At 38.3% G+C, this 24,013-nt stretch overlaps 2 protein-coding genes and 1 pseudogene across 4 annotated transcripts in view; all 3 read left to right on the plus strand.

The window, feature by feature from the left end:
• Positions 1 to 1,251: 1,251 nt before the first annotated feature.
• LOC122778713 (zinc finger protein 883-like) lies at positions 1,252 to 12,199 on the plus strand. The gene is made up of 3 exons (XM_044040803.1): positions 1,252 to 1,482; positions 10,172 to 10,510; positions 10,859 to 12,199. Exons 1-3 carry the CDS (start codon positions 1,284 to 1,286, stop codon positions 12,121 to 12,123), a joined length of 1,803 nt encoding a protein of 600 aa, XP_043896738.1. The 5' UTR covers positions 1,252 to 1,283; the 3' UTR covers positions 12,124 to 12,199.
• Positions 4,213 to 20,804, plus strand: LOC122778720 (annotated as a pseudogene).
• A 1,667-nt stretch (positions 20,805 to 22,471) lies between these two features.
• sec24b (SEC24 homolog B, COPII coat complex component) overlaps positions 22,472 to 24,013 on the plus strand; it is a 35,842-nt gene continuing 34,300 nt past the window's right edge. For 2 of the 3 annotated variants that reach the window (XM_044040800.1, XM_044040799.1), the window contains exon 1: positions 22,472 to 22,780. In XM_044040800.1, coding sequence (XP_043896735.1) covers positions 22,687 to 22,780 — 94 coding nt within the window. In that variant the 5' untranslated portion in view covers positions 22,472 to 22,686. The remainder of the gene's footprint in view (positions 22,781 to 24,013) is intronic. The other variant, XM_044040801.1, reaches the window with a different exon arrangement.

Here is a 24,013-nt window from a genome sequence, read left to right on the forward strand (position 1 = left end):
TACTGCAGACACTTGTCTTTTTTTGTCCATAAGGGATATTTAACAAACATGAAATTGAATTGGTGAATTAAATAAATTATTAAAATTATATATACATCATATGTCCGTGTCTCCAATTGTCCTGTGAACAGTTTTACAGGTCCATAGTTGACACAGCGCTAACCCAGCGGAAGAAGACACCATAAAGCGGAAGTAAACAAACAAAGAGCAAGCAGCGTTAGCTCCGTACTTTGCATGCGGACATAAAAAGCGTGAAGAGGGTGTTGTGTTCATGTGTCGCGGGTAAACTATTCTGTTGATAGCTAAGCAGCGATGTCTTAGCTTTAGTCTTTCAGAGATTTAATCACCGAGCGACTAACTGTTGCTCCTGAAGAAATATTTAGACACGTCGAAAGAACCGTCGTAGAGTACGAGGAAGAGTTGGATCGTCAGCGCAAACCTCGAGTAAAGTTAAAGCGAATAGGTTTGTAAAACCACAATGGTCTTTTTAAATACAAGTAAATGTGACTCATAATGCACTAATTACAACGTGTTTATATATACATACCAATATAATCAGTCGTTTTACTTAAACAATAGAACCCAGTGTTTAGTTTAGTTATAATAAGCTTTGACTTATTTTGCATCCACAAGGTTTTGTTTTAAGAGACAAAAATGGAAAGTTAATATTCAGAACAGTAGACTAAAATACATGGAACAGCAAAAGCTAAATATAAAGTGTTGTCTGCAGAGGAAGTAAGCGGATGCTTAAACAATGTCTTATAGATTTTTACCAACAGGAACAAAAGATTAACTTTAATCTTGTGTTAATCTTTTTTTTGCACAGGGAACATTTACAGCTTAACCTTGGAGAACTTTGTCTCGAAGCACGACACAATGTTTAAACTGAGAATGGATTTTGGATTCTCTCAACTTTGTAAAGTTCAAATGATTTTTGAAGGTCACACTAGTCCAAGGAGCTCACATGCTGACATGCATGGACTATAATGGTAATTTAAATGAAGGGTTAGGTCGGTTGACCAAATTCAGTTCAATTCCATCTGGATTTGATTAAGGAATTGACTGAATTAACCTTTTTTAATAGGTTCAATTTTGCAGTTGTTATAAATTTACCAATAACTATCCAATCTTAAACTAACTTCCTTCTAAATGTACTTAAATGTCAATTGTAATGTATTCCTTTTTTGCATGTCTGTAAAGAGGAGGAGGTTCTCACTGAGCAGCAGCTCTGTGACCAGGAGAGGAACTCCAGTCTGGACCAAGAGGAACCAGAGTCACTACATATGAAAGAGGAGGAGGTGGAAATCTGCACCAGTCATGAGGGAGAACAGCTTGAAGTGAAGCAGGAGGCTGATACATTAATGTTGACTCCTGGAAATGAGGAAAGTGACCACATGGAACCAGGAAGAAATGAGGAAGATGTGGATCTTCAGCACAGACTCCATATGAAGTGGAGCCCTGTAATAAAGTTACAGAGTACAGGTATGTACAGCCATTTTTTAGCATCAGCATCATTTAACAGCATCAGGGATTATCTGTACACATTGCAACAGTCGTTTAACATAATCGCTGTTTCTGTATCCTGGATTACTACTGAAAGGGGAATGCATTTTGGAGGGCTACGAATTTATATATAACAACAGGCAGCGCAAATGTGGAGGTGGTGTTGCAAAAAAAGATTTGTATAGAAAGGAAAAAGATTTTATGATCAGTTGTGTATATCGACCTCCGGGTTCTAGTATTGGCAAGTTCAGGGAATTAATGGAAAGCATGGTAATACAAATGGGTAACAAAAATATCTTCATTTGTGGGGATTATTATATTGATAATCTGAACCACAATCAGAAAAGTATTGAAGATTTTTTAAATTCAACACGTAGTTTGAGTCTCTTTCCTACAATCACTAGACGTAGAATAACGTCTCATAGTGCCACTCTAATAGATAACATATTCACCAATGTAATAGAAAACAAGACAATAAGTGGATTATTAATTAGTGATATCACTGACCACCTTCCATTATTCACAGTATATGACAATAATTGTAGAATTGAAATTGGGGAACATAAACAACATGGACGAATTAGGACAGAGGAGGCAATAGCTACTATAAAGCATGACTTAATGACACAGGACTGGGATGCAATATGTAAATGTAAACAATGCATACCATACATTGACTACATTTACTTCATTATATGATAAGCACTGTCCCATTAAGAAATATAATAAAACACTAGCATATAAGAACAGTCTATGGTTAACTAAAGATTTAAGAAATGCCTGTAAAAAGAAAAATTCATTCTACTTCATAAAGCAGAGAACAGAAGATGCAGAAGATAAATATACAAAGACGGCAGATATCTGTTGTTTTATTTTGTGTACCTATCCTATTAGCTAATGTTTACGCACCAAATTCTGGTTTTATGAACAAGTTGTATGACACGCTACCCTCTCTGAGTGACTATTTTTTCACTTATCACTAATGGCTAGGGCCCTTTGCAATTTCATGTCTAGTAATGGCTGTGTTGACCCATGGAGATTTCATAATCCGAGCAGTAGGCAATAGTCTTTTTACAGTCTTTTGCACGTGCACCAGACTTTTTCTCGTATAGATTATTTCTTTGTAGACGCTAAACTTATGTCAAAAGTGACAAATGTTTGGTATCACCCAATATTGTTTCAGATCACTCATTGGTGTCCATAGATGTTCAGATTTCCTCCGGACCTCACTATCCCACCAATTGGTGATTCAACACCTCACTTTTATCGGATGACAAGTATCATAAATTTATTGCAGGTGCAGTGGAGGATTTATTGCTCTTAAACAAATCGGGAGTGTTTCAGGAGGGCCCGAATGTTATCAACTCTGTTTTTTCATCCTTTTATAAGACCCTGTACAAGTCTGAACTCTCATCGATCCAGCTGATTTGCACACATTTTTAGATGAACTTCAGTTTCTTTTCATAAATCCAGAATTGGTTAATCAATTAGACCACCCCGGGAGGTGATGGGTTTCGATGGGAATTTTTTTAAACTTTTCAGGCCAAACTTACTCCATTGCTAGTAGCGATATCGATCGAGTAGAATGGATTGACCTATTTGCAGTCTTAGCTAAATTTGGATTTGGTGAGCGTTTTATATCATTGTTGCAGCTTCTTTATACACTCCCCTGTGCCAGTATTACTACTAATAACATTCAATCTGTTTTTTTTTTTTTTCAAATATAGGTTGTAGACAGGGCCCGTCTTGTTTTCACTTGCAATAGAGCCCTTGTCTATGTACTTGAGGACCTCTCCCACATTTAATGGCAACACCAGGAATCATACGGAGTTGAAACTGTCATTATATGCCGATGACCTGTTGCTATATGTTGCAAATCCAGTAGAGGCCTGTCCCGCCATCGTTTCTATCTTTCATAGTTTCGGCCGGTTCTCATCCCTCTCTCTTTGATTGGAAGAATACATACCGTCAAGATGAATGTCCTTTCAATGTCTGCCTATATTATTACCAAAAAGTTTTTTGTTTTTTTTAAATAGTAGACTTTTTTGTGGAATGACAAAACACCGACTACTGGGCTGCGAACATAACTAAAATTCTGGTCCAAGTCAACCATAGTGGCCGATGGATATTAAATCATCTCTAAAAACAAGCCACTGTAAGCTAGTTCTGTTTGTTGGTGGCTGTATTATTTTTTGTACTGTTTCGGTGGTAAAGATGTTTTATTAACGATTGTTGGTTTCCTGTGGCTTATTTCTCCCTAGAGTGGCGTTGTTTTGGTGGTTATCCATCATTATTCCATCCATGGAATTTAGTTTTTGACCGGCATTCTCAGTTTGGGTTAACATAAGTTTGTCGTTTCTTTAATAAAGAATCATTGTTTTTCTTCCTTTTTCCCGGGAAATATTTTGTTTTATCCCCTGGTTAATATACAAGTACAAACAAACTACTGCTTGTGACAATAATAAAAACATAGAAACTGAGTCTGGATCCTGAAAGATGAAAGATTAGGACGAGAGATAGAGGACAGAAAGGAAAGTAAGGATGGACACACACTGATCTATTAAGACTTATTTGAAGCAATTTACTCCTTTTTATGTTGTGATTGTTTTATCTTTTAATTGTTGTCAGCAATGTTGCAACATCACTGTCTCTTTGTCTGTAGAGCTTCCACAGCAGCATGTCCCTAAAGAGGAGGAGGTTCTCACTGAGCAGCAGCTCTGTAACCAGGAGAGGAACTCCAGTCTGGACCAAGAGGAACCAGAGATACTACAGATTAAAGTGGAGCAGGAGGAAATTTGCACCAGTCATGAGGGAGAGCAGCTTGAAGTGAAGCAGGAGGCTGATACATTATTGTTGACTCTTGTTAAAGAGGAAAGTGACCCCATGGAACCAGAACCAGACAGTGACCACCAGCTCCTCTCTCACAGCTCTCCTGCAGCTCAGAGTCAAGATCAGACAGGAAGTCACCATGTTGACTCTTTGTCTAATGGAAGTGAGAGACGTAACAGGAACAAAGTAGAGAAATGTGACACATCGAAGATCGAGTCTGAAACTCACACAGGTAAAAAGTCTTTTAAATGTGACACTTGTGGAAAAAGTTTTGTTTATAAGTCTCGACTGATTATACACATGAAAGTCCACACAGGAGAGAAACCATTTTCTTGCACAACGTGTGGAACGTGTTTCATTTCGCGTAATAGCTTGATAGTCCATGAAAGAATTCACTCTGGCGAAAGGCCATATTCATGTAAAATATGTGGAAAGCGTTTTAAGCGAAGGCCTCATTTGACAGTCCACGGAAGAATTCACTCTGGTGAGAGGCCGTATTCCTGTAAAACATGTGGAAAGAGTTTTGTTGAGGGAAAGGAATTGAAAGTCCATGAAAGAGTTCACTCTGGTGAAAATCCATATTCCTGTAACACATGTGGAAAGAGTTTTGGTCAAAGTTCTCATTTGATAAGACATGAAAGAATACACACACATGACAGGCCGCATTCCTGTAAAATATGTGGGAAGTGTTTTATTCAAAGGTCACATTTGATAAGACATGAAAGAATTCACACAGATGAGAGGCTGTATTCCTGTAAAATATGTGGAAAGTGTTTTATCCAGAGGGGGAGTTTGGTAGAACATGAAAGAACGCACACTGGTGAGAAGCCACATTCCTGTAAAACATGTGGGAAGTGTTTTACTCAGAGGGGGGGTTTGGTAGAACATGAAAGAACTCACACTGGTGAGAAGCCACATTCCTGTAAAATATGTGGAAAGGGTTTTATTAAGAGGGGGAATTTGGTAGAACATGAAAGAACTCACACTGGTGAGAAGCCATATTCCTGTAAAACATGTGGAAAGTGTTATAATCGGAAGGCGAGTTTGACAGTCCATGAAAGAACCCACACCGATAAGAAGCCATAAACCTGGAATGTGGAAAGTGTTTCAGTCAAGATTTGGCTTTGGTAGAACGTTACAAAGCTTCAGAGGTGAGAAGCCATATTTTGTTAAAACGTGGAAAGTGTTTTATTTGAAAGGAGTATTTGATAATCCATGAAAAGAGTGAAGCCTTTCTCCTGTGAGACATGTGGAAAGGATTACAGATATGAATTCAGTTTGATAGAACATGAAGTTCATCCATCTTAAGTCTTATACATTCCAGCATCATTTCCTCCCCCTTGGCCTCTTTTCCGTGAAAATAATTTACACTTTCTTGGTTCCCCAGGTGGCACCCAGCTTTATTTTTCCAGTAAACCCTACTCTACCCTCCCACCCTGTTCCCTCTCTAATTTCTCGGTGCCCATATAATCAACAAAACCCCCTCCTTCCTCTATATCACCCTTATAGCAGTTTGACTGGCTTCCAATAAAATTCTGTATCACTTTCAAAATCCTATGTACATTTAAGACCATCCATCACCTCGGCCCTCCATATGGCGCATTTCCACTGGCTCTACTTGCCTCGCCTCGCCTCGCCACGGCACGAAGTACCTACCTAACGTGGGTGGTGTCATCGCTGCATGGCTGAGTGAAACTGCGGTGACTTGTTTTATGCGGTGACTTTGTTTTATACACGACACACACACACAAGTGACTAGTGACTTTACACTACACTTCTGGAGGTTAACCCACGTTTTTAGGATTGTTAAGTAGTTTTAATTTATCTACAAATCGGAAACGCTACTTAAACCGTGGTCCACATTGAACCCCTCCCAGGTGACGAAGCTTCTCACCCTATCTTTAAGAAAGAGGCCAGATACTCTGCAGAGGAAACCCATTTTGGCCGCTTGTATCCGCAATCTCGTGACATGAGCGACACACACACTCTACTATTTTGAAGCTTGATTTACACACACATCCCACTGAAGCTCCATTGCAACCTCCGTCCACACTTCTTGTGCTTGTTTTATAGTTTTTTCTTGTTGCATAAATAGAAGGGGGTTTGGGGAAGCAAACACAACCCAGCGATCCACTCGGCAGATCGACAACACTCGTTGGTGTGAAAGGCCTTTACACTCAGAAAGATGAATAGGTAACAAAGGCCACATTTAAGTGTGTGCAAGTGCAGTTTGTTCAAAAACAAAGAAAGAAAGTTTCATGCATCCATCCTATATTTGCTACTAAAATAGCAATATCTGCCCAAACTGTTTCAAGTTAAGATTATCTTTTAGAGTGATTTAGAAATGTTCTGACTCTGAATAACACATCCTATATTTGCTAAGAGGCATAGGAGAAATGTGTGGAGTGAATGAGTTGATGTGATGAAGTTGTGTTTATATTTTAATAATACGATCATTTGTATTTGTCATGAATAAAAAAACACGTTTAAACATACATATCTGCCTTCAGTCATTTACCTTCCTGTTCCAATAATATGAATGCATTTTTCTGTCATATTTAGAAATGTTGATTAATCCAAATTAATCCACAGCTACCCCATGATTATCACATTCTAATTTCTAATCGTTTGACAGCCCTCACTTATTATCTTTACACAGTGCTGGCTCGAGCCTTTAGGGGGCCCTAAGCAGAATTTGATTGGACACCACTGAGAGTGACCTGTGCTTGAGGATTATTGACACAAATGTCACACTATAATGTTACATCATCAATTGTATTAATACAGATGGATTATGAACTACTGTTCCCCTGGGCACAGATGCATAAGGACCTCCATATTTGTTCAAGAGTGGGTGTGGGCTCCCCTCTACACTTCTGGCCCTTGGTAGACCCCTGTATTAATATAGTCGTTATTTACACCAAACCAGACACATTTTAACCTTAGAGGGCATTTAGATCACAGATTCATGCCCCAAATGAATCTCTCATATTTATTATTATTTGGATGAAGTTAACCTTTAAAAATATGAGTCGTGAATCAAAACGTTTTTGGCTGGAATAAACCTTTAAACTGTGATATTGTCATATCAGTTACCAGTGTGGGCCTTCACCTTAAGCTGTCTTTATTAGAGATGACATATTCTATGTTACAGACTTGACCGCTGTGATTATACAGTCTCCCTCTCTCTGGTTGCAACATACAGCTTCTTGCTGTCTGAACACGTGACAGCATTAACCTCAGATTCAGCTTCACTCGAGCCCTCCGGTGGTTCCAGAGTGCAACTGCATTAAACATACACTTCACAACGTAAACTGAAGTAGTTAAAGGTGGTAATGAGGTGGAATAACCCTTTACGTGATAGTGAACTTCCAGAAATACAGAAATACACTACAAACTGTTAAATTTGAAAGTGACCCTAATCTTCTTCCGTTGTATTGTTTTGTATTATTAATAAAAAAGTTAGATGTAAGTTAATGTCGTCGCTGGTCATCCAAGTCGTCTGGTGGAGCTGTAACTGCCTGCCAATACCTCCACCCGAAACTGTGGTCACCGGTACCGTGGACACATAATATTGTCTTTTAATTGCCATAAGGAATATTTAACAGATATGCAACCGAATTAAATAAATGTTTTAAATCATATATACATCATATGCCCATGTCTCTACCTCGACTTCCGACTCTACCTCGACTAAGACGACAAAAAAAAAATATATATATATATATTGCACTTATGACTAGCACTTCATAGTTTGTTCTACTTGAAGCTCTTACTTACTTCTAGCTCTTATTTGTACCCAAATGTTTAAATGCACTTTTGTAAGTCGCTTTGGATAAAAGCGTCTGCTAAATGACATGTAATGTAATGTAATGTCTAACCCTAATACGCTAACCCAGCGGAAGTAGACATCACTAAGCGGAAGTAAACAAACAAAGAGCTAGCAGCGTTAGCTCCGTACTGTGCACGCGGACATAAAAAGCGTCAAGACGGTTGTGTGTTCATGTGTCGCAGGTAAAATATTCCTGTTGTTAACGAAGCAGCGATGTCTTCGCTTCAGTGTTTCAGAGATTTAATCACAGAGCGACTAACTGTTGCTGCTGAAGAAATATTCAGACACGTCGAGAGAACCGTCGTAGAGTACGAGGAAGAGTTGGATCGTCAGCGCAAACTGTTGGAGATCGTTTTCAAACCTCGAGTAAAGTTACAGCGAATAGGTTTGTAAAACCACAATGGTCTTTTTAAATACTAACAAGTGAATGTGACTCGTATCATAGACACAGTGACAGAGAGGGACACACACAGACCCAGGGACAGAGAGAGACTGTAGCAGATAACATAATAACGGCCAAAAATGGAACTTGGCATCTCAAATGAAAAATGATCCGGGACTCCTTTACAAATGTAAAAAAGGAGAAAAAATTTGGAGGAGCGTAAATTTGAATAGTGAGAAGTTATCAAAATGGAGCTTAGGCCGGAGGTCTCAAATGAAAAGTAGGTCTCACTCATTTACTAATGTAAATAAAACAAAACATTGAAATGAAATTTACTTCTAGAGGCAGGTTCATCTTGACACAAAGAGGTAGGTTTGGCGTCAGACAGAGGGACAGATTGAGACACTATATGCATCTCTGCCTCCTGAATGGCTTGAATGAAAGGGAGAGTAGGTCCGTCTAAACACATAATGTTCCCCCTGTCCTTCAGCAAAATGTCCAAGAACCTAAAGAGGCAAGCCTTCACAGTAGTTTCCAGATGGTGATAGGACAGAGGTGGCAACCAAACCAAGAGTTGACACAATAAGGAACTGAACATTGAACATTTGTGATGCTCTCTGGAGAGTTAGGTGGTCTTCGTATGTACTATGCTGTGCCATCCTCTGTATATAATCCTCCCATGGTTTCTCAACATACTTTGAAAAGGGTGTCCCATCCATTCCATGTCGGAGAGCCTCTCTGTAGCCCGACGTGTGCCTCCAAGAAATATCATCCGTTGAGGCAACTGAGACCAATGGAGACCGCGGTGCTGTCATTGGTACTGTAACGGAACCTTAAGAGTGACGTATAAATCCAAACTGATTCTTAATTGCTCTTTTGGGCCTCCTGTATTTATAAGGTCGCATATGTTGCAAGATGCAATACTAAGCTTGTGTGACACTTTCTCTCCAGATATTGAAAATAAAATAAAGTGATACCTCAGTTATTACATTATTGGCTCAGTTATTACATTATCGAAGGATTTTTTAATGCAAGGCCAATAATGTAATAACCAGTTATTAGTTATTGGCTCAACAACTTCATTACATTATTGGCAATTTATTACGTTATTGGTTTTATTACATTTACATTATTACTTTATTGGCAGTTATTAAGTTATCAGTTGCTACAGGCCGCCACAGGCTGTCAACTTATTTTGTATCCACAAGGTTTTGACGAAAGAGAAAATAAAAAATGAAAAGTTCACATTCAGAACAGTAGAATAAAATACATGAATAAAATACTTGTAAATAGAATAAAATACATGTGTTAGTGACGTTTAAACACTGTCATCCTTATAGAGTAAGATATGTTTTCCCAACAGGGACAAAAGATGTTTAGCTTTGCACAGTGAACACTAAGCTGTGTTGCGGTTGCTATGGTGATATTTAAATTTACAGCTTAACCCTCGACTGCTGTGGAGAACCTTGTCTTAAACCAGGACACAATGTTTAAAAAATCCCATATGGACTTGAGTAAGGAGTTGACTGAATTAACTTTTAATAGGTTCAATTTTGCGGTTGTACTAAAGTAACAAAGAACTATCAAATCTTAAGCTGACTTCCTTTGTGTCCTTGTGTCTGTAGAGCTTCCACAGCAGCATGTCTGTAAAGAGGAACCAGAGCCACTACAGATTAAAGAGGAGCAGAAGAAAACCTGCACCAGTCATGAGGGAGAACAGCTTGACGTGAAGCAGGAGGCTGACACATTAATGTTGACTCCTGATAATGAGGAAAGTGACCACATGGAACCAGAACCAGACAGTGACCACCAGCTCCTCTCTCACAGCTCTCCTGTAGCTCAGAGTCAAGATCAGACAGGAAGTCACCATGTGGAAAAAAACATAATGGAACATGAGGAAGATGTAGATCTGCAGCACAGACTCCATATGAAGTGGGGACCTGTAATAAAGTTACACAGGACAGGTATGTACAGCCAGGATGTGGCTTCTGTTTTACTTTGATCTTCCTCAAACCATTGTTTTTCACCATGATTAGATATGATTAAGAAATGAATGAAAGATATCTTTTCATAATTATAATGCGTCAGTCACCGTTAATGTAGAACATAAGCGCTACAGCTAGAGCCCCACTGGTGCTGTACCTAGTCAGCTCTTCTAATTGTGAGTCCAGTATTCATTCATTTATTTATTTATTTATTTTAAAACAGTTTTGCTTAGTATTTTCAGAGACTCATTTGAGTTCATACTTAGTGAGCTGTGTGAACAGTGCTTATTCTCCTGTGTTGTAACCTATTCCTTTGTGTCTGTAAAGAGAAGGAGGTTCTCACTGAGCAAGAGGAACCAAAGTCACTACAGAGTAAAGAGGAACAGAAGACGATCTGCACCAGTCATGAGGGAGAGCAGCTTGACGTCAAGCAGGAGGCTGATACATTAATGTTGACTCCTGATAATGAAGAAAGTGACCACATGGAACCAGAAACAGACCACCAGCTACTCTCTCACAGCTCTCCTGTAGCTCAGAGCCGAGATCAGACAGGAAGTCATCATGTTGACTCTGTGTCTAATAGAAAAACAGAGTCAAAGCCACGCAAGAGACGTAACAGAACCAAAGTAGAAAACTGTCACACAACAAAGATTGTGTCTGAAACTCACACAAGTAAAAAGTGTTTTAAATGTAACACTTGTGGAAAAGATTTCACTCATAAGTCTAAATTCATTATACATATGAGGATCCACACAGGAGAGAAAATGTTTTCTTCCACAATTTGTGCTAAAAGTTTGAGAAAAAAAAATGTGGTTCACATGAGAAGTCACACATGTGAGAAGCCATATTCTTGTAAAACATGTGGAAAGTGTTTTTATCGAAGGTTGCACATGATCGAACATGAAAGAATTCATACAGGTGAGAAGCCACTTTCCTGTAAAACATGTGATAAACGTTTTAGTCGGAATGGGGATTTGAAAGTCCATGAAAGAATTCACACAGGTGAGAAGCCACATTCCTGTAAAACATGTGCAAAGTGTTTTATTCGAAGGTCCCATTTAATAGTCCATGAAAGAACTCACTCTGGCGAGAAGCCCTATTCCTGTGAAACATGTGGAAAGTGTTTTAGTCAAAGTTCGTATTTGATAGTCCATGAACGAATTCATTCTGGTGAGAAGCCCTATTCCTGTAAAACATGTGGAAAGTGTTTTAAGCATGGTTCAGCTTTGACCGAACATGAAAGAATTCATTCTGCTGAGAAGCCATATTCCTGTGTAACATGTGGAAAGATTTTTAGTCGAAAGGCATATTTGATGATCCATGAAAGAATTCATTCTGGTGAGAAGCCATATTCATGTGTACCTTGTGGAAAGAGTTTTAGTCGAAAGGCACATTTGATGAGCCATGGAAGAATTCACTCTGGTGAGAAGCCATATTCCTGTAAAACATGTGGGAAGTGTTTTAGTCGGAGGGATGGATTGACAATTCATATCAGAGTTCACACAGGAGAGAAGCCATATTCCTGTGAAACATGTGGAAAGTGTTTTATGCGAAGGTCAAATTTGACAGTCCATGAAAAAACACACAGGTGAGAAGCTATATACCTGTAAAACATGTGGAAAATATTTTCTTTGAAGGCCATGGATGAAAGTCCATGAAAGGACTCACACAGGTGAGAAGCCATATACCTGTGAAACATGTGGAAAGTGTTTTATTCCAAGGTCGCATTTGATAGTCCATGAAAGAATTCACTCTGGTGAGAAGCCATATTCCTGTAAAACGTGTAAGAAGAGTTTTAATAGGAGAGATTCATTGACCGTCCATGAAATAACTCACACAGGCAAAAAGCCACATTCCTGTAAATTAAAAAAATGATTCTAAATCATATACACATTTGTCCATTTCTGTCCTGTGAACACTTTGCATGCACCTCTTTGACACAGCGCTAACCCAGCTGAAGTAGACATCACAGTGAGGAAACAGAGCTAGCAGTGTTAGTGCCGGTGGTGTCCCCTTCCCCACGGACTGTGTGGTAGGAAAGAACAAACACACTCTGATACACTGACACTGATCAGACAAAATAAAAAAGGGCCCCAAAACTTTGGGACAGAAGGCTTTATTATTTTAGTTTGTTATTTTTCATTGATTGTTTTGTATAAGAAACTGATGTATGTTCTTTGTGTTAATTATACCTAACAAGTGACCACACAAAAACTCTTAACGTACAGTCTTCTGTTATTGGTCCATTTATTAGCATTGATCATCATGTACCTGTGCTCTAATATAACATCATAACAAAGGGATTACACAATCTCTACGCATTTTGATACGATCAGATACGTATTTTGACATTAAACTATGCTACTACGGTGTGTCACTTCAAACTACGCGAGAAGGGAATAACAGCTTTCAGTTAATCTGTTTACGTGCATCTGTGCAGCAACCCAGCGGCTACAGTCTATGGGTCTAACTTTAGCAACTTTAGCCTGCTGGAAAAGGACGACCTCGACCAATCATCCCAGGATCAAACACAAGTGTAGAGCCAGAGAGATGAAATCAATTTTTATCCCTCTTGGTCCATCTTGATAGTTGGTTTTCCAAGGGACGGCAGTGCTGAACCCGTTCCAACGCTGAATGAATGAATTTGTGAAGTGTGTTCATTTTAATTACTGACCTGTCAACTGTTTGAACGCCACAGCTCAAGAAATGTAACGCTAATAAGACCGTCCTTTGTTGGTCCTGGACCCGCAGCGAGGACATTTTCAGTTAAGCTAGAACGACCATGGTACCTTTGAACCGTTTGTTTTTCTGGTACAATTGATAAAGGCAGAAACACAAATTCAGCTGGATTTTCGAGTTTCACTGGTCTTACTGACAAACAAATCAACCACCCAATGTTTCCCTTTCATTGGTGGGTGGGTCTTCTGTGCCCCCTTGCTTCTGTTTGGCTTTGTTTGCGCTGTACTCATCAAAATAAAAGTACTACCTCTTTGCCTTCAAACAGTGCAACGTCAACACTAATAGATGTTATGTTTGTTACCCATTTCTTGTTGTTTGGATGTATTGTAATTTGTTGGGTGGGGGTGACAGTGTCCTCACAGAACAGATTGTAGGAGGCCAACACGTCTGTCAACATGTTAAAATCTACATCTCATCCTATCTTCGAAATCGAACATACAGAGTAACCTGGAGAGGATCTGTGTTGGAACCTTGTCCTCTTACTACTGGGGTCCCTCAGGGTTCTGTCTTGGGCCCTCTCCTCTTCTCTCTGTACACCAACTCTCTTATTTCTGTTATTCACTTTCATGTTTTTGCTATCACAGCTACGCTGACGACATCCAACTCATTAGCTTAAATTAGCAAAAATGCATATCCAGTGGAGATATTAGCAGGCGAAATGTGACCATGTGGCTTTAAAGGAATGATTACAGATCACAGATTTGTGTTTTTGCAGAGGTCTTTTGATAAAATCAACAAAGTTAACTTTCCATATGTAACCACAAGGGGGCGAGAGAGGTCAATTTACCATGAAAGTCATTCTGCCCAAACATGATCGCTAATAATAACAATGTATGGAAACAGTTTAGTGGACTGCTTCAGGTTCAGGATTCTGTAAATTGATGTTGAACGACGTATGATTCATAGTTTTCTACATAAAAGATACAATTCTAGATAAAGACGGTGACAGAGAAAAAAAAAACTGGGAGATGTTGACTGACATAAGGAAGACAATTTAAGATGAAATAATGATAATGAGCTAATTATGCTGAATACACAAACTGCCCCACAAGTTAACCTTTTAAAATATGAGTCGTAAAGCAACACGTTTTATTTGGCTGGAATAATCATTTAAACTAGTAGTTAAAGGTGGTAAATGGGTGGAATAAACCTTTACTTGATAATGAACTTCCAGAAATACGGTATATACCCGTTAGAGTTGAAAAACAAATGTGAAGAAAAAAACCCTAACCCTCATAATCCTCCGTAGTATTGTACGTTAATAAAAAAAAGTTAGACGTAAGATGTTAGATGTTGTCGCTGGTCATCCAAGTCGTTAGGTGGCGCTGTAGCTGTCTGCCAATACGGCCACCCGAAACTGTGGTCTCCGCTACTGCAGGCATATACTATTGTCTTTTTATGGGTATCTCTAGGGATATTTAACAAATATGAAACGGTGAATTAAATAAATGATTAAAAATCATATACAGATCAATGTCCAATTGTCATGTGAACAGTTTTACAGGCGTCTCTTTGACACAGCGCTAACCCAGCGGAAGTAGACATCATAAAGCGGAAGTAAACGAACACAGAGCTAGCAGCGTTAGCTCAGTTCTCCCGTACTCCGCATGCAGACAGTGTGTTTGCGGTGTGTTCTTGTGTCGCAGGTAAAATATTCTCGATGTTAACGAAGCAGCGATGTCCTCGCTTCAGTGTTTCAGAGATTTAATCACCGAACGCCTAACTGTTGCTGCTGAGGAAATATTCAGACACGTCGAAACAACCGTCGTAGAGTACGAGGAAGAGTTGGATCGTCAGCGCAAACTGTTGGAGATCGTTTGCAAACCTCGAGTAAAGTTACAGCGAATAGGTTTGTAAAACCACAATGGTCTTTTTAAATACTAACAAGTGAATGTGACTCATAATGCACCGATTACATCGTCACATCATACACATAACTGAATCACTCCGAAGCCGTCATTTTACTGAAAGAGTTGAACAGTGTTTATTTTAGTAGAAAATAAGCTTTGACTGATTTTGTATCCAAGAAGTTTTGACTAAAAAGACAAAAATGTAAAGTTAACATTCAGAACAGTAGAGTGACATACATGGAACAATAGGAGCTAAATGTAAAGTGACGTCTGCAGAGAAAGTAAGCAGACACTTAAACACTGTCATCCTTATAGATTAAGATATTATTTACCAACAGGGACGAAGGATTAACTCCAGATGTTTAGCTTTGCACGGTGAACTTAAACAATGAGCTATGTAGCTGTGGTGATGAAACAGTTGGGTTTATGTACAGCCTGTACATTTATAGCTTAACTCTCAACTACTTTGGATAATGTTGTGTCAAACCAAGATGTTTAAAATGAGTATGAAGTATGGATTAGTGAACTCTGTAAGCTTTGTAAAGCACTGTCCGCAAGGAACTCGCATGCTCCAATTGCTGGACTGTAATGGTAATTTAACAATCAAATTTAGTTCAATCCCACCTGGCCTCGAGTACGGAGTTGACTGAATTAACCTTGTTTAATAGGTAACATTTTGCAGTTGTATGAAATTAACCAAGAACCAGCCATTGTCTGTTGTAATCTATTCCTTTGTGTTTCTCTGTGTGTGTAGAGCTTCCACAGCAGCATGTCCCTAAAGAGGAGGAGGTTCTCACTGAGCAGCATCTCTGTAACCAGGAGAGGAACTCCAGTCTGGACCAAGGGGAACCAGAATCATCACAGATTAAAGAGGAGCAGGAGGAAACCCGCACCAGTCATGAGGGAGAACAGCTTGACGCGAAGCAGGAGGCTGACAGGAGGCTCCTCTCTCACAGCTCTCTTGTAGCTCAGAGTCAAGATCAGACAGGAAGTCACCATGTGGAAAAAAACATTATGGAACATGAGGAAGATGTGGATCCTCAGCACAGACTCCATATGAAGTGGGGCCCTGTAATAAAGTTACACAGGACAGGTATGTACAGCCAGGATGTGGCTTCTGTTTCACTTTGATCTTCCTCAAACCAAACCATGAAATGAATGAAAGATATTTTATTTTTAATTATATTGCATCAGTCACAAAGAAGAAATCCGACATACTGTACATTTTTGTATGAATGGGTTCCATTTAGAGTAGTACTGGAGTAAATGTTGCTCTTTTAAATACATTTGCCCAACGTCAATGTGGACGTACATTAGTCCTTTTGTTGATCTAATTTATCTTTAAAATATAAAGTTGGCTTTTTTAATTAAACTTAATTTAGACACAGAACAGTTCTGAATTTTTTATGCTATGTTTATCGTACTACAATGTAATTTACTTACTTACTGATATCAACTTTAAATATTGCATAATAGTAATGATGATAATAATAATTCTCTGTGAGCACAAACGGGCAACACACCGAGCGGCGACGGTGTGGTCGATTTGAAGGTCTTGGGTTTGCCTTGTATGGCCTCCTTGACTTCCTCTCCGAAGAAGTTTCAACTGTCAGGACGCAGCAGAAAAAACATCTTGGTGCTGTTTCAAGAGGTGAAGTTGCCCTACAACAATGATCAGTACAATGGTAACACAGCAAAGGATAAACTATCTAATATCCACTTCAATAGGTAGAGTTTATATACAAACATTAACAGCATCAGGGATTATCTGCACACATTCCATTTAACATAATTGTGTGTGTGTGTGTATAATCTAAACCCCAACAATCAGAAAAGTAATTAAAAAAATTCAACGCATAGTTTGAGTCTCTTTCCTACAATCACTAGACTAGAGTAGAATAGGGTCTCATAGTGCCACTCTGATAGATAACATATTCACCAATGTAATAGAAAACAAGACAATAAGTAGATTATTAATTTGTGATATCACTGACCACCTTCAGTATTCACAGTATATGACAATAATTGTAGAATTGAAATCTGGGCAAGCAGAATTCAATCTCATTTCATCTAAGGAGGCAGAGCGCTTGTTACTACGCAGTCGAGGCTCATATTATGAACATGGCGACAAGGCAAGTCGTTAACTGGCACATCAATTACAGGGACAGGCCACTTCCTGTTGGCCACATAACACATGTGGCACTATTACTACAGAATTTTTCAAAACATTTATTAGTGAAGTACTACTTTTATCTGTATTCAGTGAATCCTTAGAAAGTGTTTCATTACCACCAACTTTGACACAAGCCACTATTGCTCTCCATCTCAAAAAGGACAAAGATCCAATATTCAAAGATAGGGTAACCTCCCCCTTTCGTTAATTGGCAAGATTAATGTTAATATGAATATTTTACCAACATTTCTATTTTTATTCCAGTCAATTCCTCTTTTTCTGCCAAAATATTTTTTTGACTCACTTGATGGGTTTATTTGTTCTTTTATTTGGGATGGGAAATCACCTAGGGTTCGTTGGACTTATCCAAGTTAAGGTCTAATATAAGGTGCATTTCCCTAACACAAGAAATTATTATGCCAATTCTATCTAATTTTGTTATGGCTGGGACTAAGTGTACTTACCTTGCCGTGTTGAAGACCGCACTTTTCATTGTTTTTACTCCGTGGTCGACGCTTTAGTGCTGCAATTAAGGGAATTACAGATGCATCAGATGAGATGTATATATTGTTTTTTATTTTAGACAAAAGGGTGGGAGCTAACAAGCTAGGTTTCTCACTGCTTGTATGTCATTTACATTTTTTCTGTATTTTATTTTGCTTCCTCAATTTCATTTCTATAGCATGTTGAGCAAAGACTTTGTTTCATAATAATCTGGAAGCCTTGTACTACTTGCATATTCAAAATAAACCATACAAATAAAAACAACCTACTGCTGTTGATGATAATAAAAATAATAATAATAGCATAGAAACTGAGTCTGGATCCTGCAAGATGAGGACCGTGAGAGAGGTTAGGGAGGAAAGACACAAACTGGTCTTTTAAGACTTATTTGAAGGGATTTACTCCTTTTTATTTTCAGCAATGTTGCAACCATCATTTGTGTTTCTTTGTCTCTGTAGAGCTTCCACAGCAGCATGTCTGTAAAGAGGTGGAGGTTCTCACTGAGCAGCAGCTCTGTAACCAGGAGAGGAACTCCAGTCTGGACCAAGAGGAACCAGAATCACCACAGACTACACAGGAGCCGGAGGAAATCTGCACCAGTCATGAGGGAGAACAGCTTGAAGTGAAGCAGCAGGTTGATACATTAATGTTGACTCCTGATAATGAGGAAAGTGACCACCAGCTCCTCTCTCACAGCTCTCCTGTAGCTCAGAGTCGAGATCAGACAGGAAGTCACCATGTTGACTCTGTCTCTAATAGAAAAACAGAGTCAAAGCCACGCAAGAGACGTAACAGGAACAAAATAGAAAACTTTCACACATCAAAGATCGAGTCTGAAACTCGTACAGGTAAAAAGTCTTTTAAATGTGACACTTGTGGAAAAGGTTTTGCTTACAAGTCGAAACTCATTACACATATGAGAATCCACACAGGAGAGAAACCATTTTCTTGCACAACATGTACTAAACGTTTCAGAAGCAACCATGCATTGTTGTTTCACATGAGAACTCACACAGGTGAGAAGCCATATTCGCCATATTCCTGTAAAACGTGTGGAAAGTGTTTTAGTCGAACTTGACCATGAAAGACCACCGTGAGAGGCCCTATTCCTGTAAAACATGTGGAAAGAGTTTTAGTCGAGAGGCAAATTTGACAGCCCATGAAAGAATCCACACAGGTGAGATGCCCTTTTCCTGTAAAACATGTGGAAAGTGTTTACTTTTTAGGTCACATTTGATAGCCCATGAAAGAACCCACACAGGTGAGAGGCCATATTCCTGTGAAACATGTGGAAAGGGTTTTAGTCAAAGTTCATATTTGATAGTCCATGAACGAATTCACTCTGGTGAGAAGCCATATTCCTGTAAAACCTGTGGAAAGTGTTTTAACCAGAAGGTGACTTTGACAATCCATGAAAGAATTCACACGGGTGAGAAGCCCTATTCCTGTGAAACATGTGGAAAGTGTTTTAGTCAAAGTTCGTATTTGATAGTCCATGAACGAATTCATTCTGGTGAGAAGCCCTATTCCTGTAAAACATGTGGAAAGTGTTTTACGCATGGTTCGGCTTTGACCGAACATGAAAGAATTCATTCTGGTGAGAAGCCATATCCCTGTGTAACTTGTGGAAAGAGTTTTAGTCGAAAGGCACATTTGATGATCCATGAAAGAACTCACTCTGGTGAGAAGCCACATTCCTGTAAAACATGTAGAAGGTCTTTTAGTCAAAAGGCGCATTTGATGGTCCATGAAAGAACTCACTCTAAGAAGCCATATTCCTGTTAAACATAGGCCAATATTTTATTATATGATGATTGTCCTTAACTCTGAAATAGTGTTTCTTTCAAACATTTATTGTAAGTCTTTAAAGAAACAACTGTTAACGCAAGGTGATATTATTGGTGGAATCACCGTCGTAACTTTTTAACGCATGCCCAGGATGACCCACTACACACATCCCATAATTCATCCCACTACGTCTGCTCGTCGTCTCTTGATGCTCTAACGTTATATGGCTGACTGCTGAGAGTGACAACGAAAAATCAGGAAGACTGTTTAAACTGTGTATGAAGTATAGATTTTTAATCTGTAAAACTGTTTGAAACTTGGAGGTGCATTTGTTCCTAATGTACATGTGGTATAATCTACTGTTTTTCTGAAGAAACCCTGAGGACAGCACATGGGGGAGGAGCATCATTAGCAAGTCTGACACTAATTTAGTGATTATATCCTTATATCAAGAGGGACATGTGCAATGTTTTATAGATCTGTGTTTAACTTGAGAATGAGAATAAAACTAAACTGTGTTGTCAGTGTTCTCTTTCTATCTATCTGATCTTTTATGAGCAATGAGGTGAAGGCCATAACAAATAGTTGCCAGAATTTACACAGTTTGGGACATGACCAAAACATATGGGTATGATTGCATGGAGTCTGCGAGCACCTATTGTATCTCTCATCAATTTTATCTGGATAGAACCTGGAGAGTTTCTTTTTATTGTAGTGTAACCTGTGAGGACCTTAAATTATAAAAGGGAGAGTCAGATTGGAGTTCTGATTAGCAGCTCATCTTGCTTATTAACAACAGGTGTGTTGGTAGGAGAATGAAATTGTAGAAAAGGGAGATACGGCACTTCGTTAGGGTTTTAGCCTTGAGAGCTAGGCCAATTGCATGTGGACGTGGGAATGCCGTAGTATGCATTTCGATACAGGTCTTTGCTAAGAGGCGTAGGAGGAATGTGTGATGTGATTGAGTTGATGTGATGAAGTTGTTTTTGTTTTTTAGTTATAGCATCATTTGTATTGGTCTGTCTTTTACTGTTCCAACAACATGGAAAAACATGTCTGTCATATTTAGAAATGTTGATTAATCGGAATTAACCCACAGCCCATGATAATCGCATTCACATTTGTAATCGTTTGACAGCCCTCACTTATTGTCTTCACAGTCCTAGACATAAAACTTTTTATGTTTATATTACTTGCAAATAAAAGTTTTCGACACGTTTCTTGTGATTTTATTATTCACCCTATAATTTGTTGATGCCAAAGAGTTGAAGTTTTATACATGGATTATTACTGTCATCCTGTCATTTTAATTATTTCCATTTATCAAGAGCATGCCTTTTTATGTTTTATTTTTCTAATTTAAAAAAATGATGTGTGAGGCTGTGAGGATTTCTCTTTTATTTGCTTAATATAGCAAAAATGTCCCTATGCATAGCCAACTCATTAAATTAAAACACAAGCAGGATACGTAAAGGTTTCGTAAGTGACCACAAGGGGGCGACAGAGGTCAGTTTACAATGAAAGCTCTTCGGCCAATACTTTGGATCCCTTATAATGCTAATGGAAACAATACAGCTTCCGGTTTCGGGATTCTGTAAATGGATTTTGAAAAACCTATAGTTGTTAATTTTCTACATAAGCGCTAAATTCTGGATAGAGGTGACAGAGACGTGGGAAAAATAAGAAACCATGTTAAATAATTATGGAGACATAGTTCATTCACTTAAAATAAAATAAAATATTTCTTTTACTATTTTTGGTTGAATAAACAACTATTTTGACTGAACCATCCAAACCTTTTAGGTAGTTTTTAGGTTTAACGCAAGATCTAGTAAATTTCATAGGTGGTGATTTCGTCTTTATTTTACCTCATAATGAGCTAATTATGCTTGTTACACAAATTGCCCCACATTCATATCTAATATCTATTATCAGTATTTGGGTGAAGTAAATATTAAAAAAATATAAATGTATTTGGCTGGAATAACTACAGAAGAGGATTAGGGCCACAAATCTGCTGTAATTATTATTTTTTTTACAAATTATGGGATGAATAAGAAAAGCACAAGAAAATTTTTATTTGCAAGAAATATAAAGATAATAGTTTTTATGTCTTGGACTGTGACGACAATAAATGTTTGAAACACTATTTCAGAGATAAGGACACTGATCATATAATAAGAACATAACAAAAAGTGGACTAGTTTATTAAAACCTTAAGACATTGTTGATGAAAAAAAATTAATTGCACATTTTCTGTAATTAATCGCAATTAATCTCAAAAATAAACCGGACGTTTATAACAGATATTCATTTATATAAAATCATGGAATGAATACACATGAATAAACACAAAAAGTATATTTAAATACATTCAAAGACTTTTTTAATGGCTTTCTTTAAACTTTAAACACAGTTTCTCTCCTGTGAAGAACAAATTTGGCACAAAAAGCATCTGGATGTTTAACCACGAAGAGACAGCTTGTATTTTTTAGTTTTCGTTTTTATTTAGTTTGAATTTTTGTTTTTAAAATTAGTTCATTTGTATTCATTTTTAGTGTGGGGTTTGCTCGTTTTTATTTTTATAAATGTTTTAGTTGTGTTTTTTTTTTAATCAGTAATTTGCATTTGCCCAATTTGCATGTCTTGTAAGACTATCTGTAAGAGAGAGTATTTTTTTATATATATTATGTTTTTTCCCCTCTTAATATGACTTAAAACAATGCGACCTTTTCCTCATATTTTGAATTTTTAACATAGTATTGTAATTTTGTGACTTCAAAAGTCACATTTTGTTCCACACGTCTGCATTGTACAGTGTATGATCTGAATCCGTTACATGTGTTGCAGTCGCTGTGGAACTCCACAAGGTGGCGCGGCAGCACCACAGCCTGGTCTCGGTAAAGCTCCTCAGCAGAGTCCGCACTGGAAGCTTCTGCTCTCAGGCGAGCGAAGCTGGCCAGGCTGCCCGGGTCCTCACTGACCTGCTCCGGCCTTCATACAGCACTACTCTGCGGTGGAACAGGTTTCGAGACCGCGGCGCTCATGTGTATTTACCCCCCGGTGTGTCTGCGGGAATAAGGACGGAGGAGGACCGAGCGATGTCCGCGCCGGGTCCCGCGAACCCGGGCAGCTCCATCAGCTACAACCAGAACTCAACGCCGAACGGTGGAGCTGCGCCCGCCTACCAGAATGGTAACACAGGCCGGCTGATGCGATTAGCCTGCACGCTAGTGTTAGCATGCTAACGCTTGGTGACGGTCAATAGTTTGTCAGGCGTTGCGGCGTTTTTGTCCACGCGGTTATTATCTTGTGCCGGTTATTAATTACGAAATGAAGTGTTAATAACGCCGGTATTATCATGTTGTTTTCTAAAAAAGTGATTCGGCTAAAGCTCTCCAGATGCTACCGAGAGCTAACTGAGGGACGGCGGCGGCTAACGTTAGCTACCAAGCTAATGCGAAATATTAGCTAAGTGTTAGCGGGATAATAGCCTGCGTATCATTATTTATGAATGTTCTTTTAATATTTAAGCTAAAATAAACACCGCCTCTTAGTTAACTTCACTTTAAAAAACTCATTATGCATGAATGTCACTGCAGTGATGGTTGAATTATGGGCTTTCAGAATATGTTATTTATTGCCAATAAGTTATTTTTCTTCCGACAAATAGGAAATAAAAGCACTGGAGAAATGTAGAGTTGAGGCAAGAATAATACATCACGAATGCTAAACATGTACCGTTTTCACAGAAAGATAAACAGCTAAAACTGTATAAAATAGCCACTCTGTTATTCTGCATTTCATAGGAATATGAGAGCTTTTCATATTAGTTACCACATTCAAATTAGGAAATAATTATAAGAAGATAGAAAGAATACTTAGCGTGAGACTATGCCATCATATAGCCATGAAGTATTTTGCTTTTGAACAGTTATTAAATTATGTACTTGTATTTATTCTAATTATGCCACAACTTGACTACCACGACTGTAACACAGTATTATGTCAGTAATTGCATGAAAATTACATTTATTAAAAACTTACCAGCAACAATCTAGATTAAAGCACATTAAATGAAGATAAACAATTACTCGACAAGAAGATACAAAAAGAGAAGATACAAAGCTAATGTACAAGAACTTTACAAATGTGCAAAAACATCAAGCACCTGAGCAGGATATGAATACACTATATGTTTAGATGCAGAAAAGTGTGAGAATTGTTGTCATGCAGTAGTTGCTATACATTTATTCAGCATCCTGCTTCTAGATGTTTGAGCACTGCTGCTAAAATTTTCATTAAGTAATTAATATCAATGTGAAATGTTCTCTCATAAATTGCACACGTGAGCGACAAAAACTACAAATTAAAATTAAAAATCACCTTTAAAGACAAAAAATTAATGAGGCCATTTGCGCTGTTATG

This window comes from Solea senegalensis, linkage group LG12, assembly GCF_019176455.1.
Source record: "Solea senegalensis isolate Sse05_10M linkage group LG12, IFAPA_SoseM_1, whole genome shotgun sequence".
Lineage (NCBI taxonomy): Eukaryota > Metazoa > Chordata > Actinopteri > Pleuronectiformes > Soleidae > Solea > Solea senegalensis.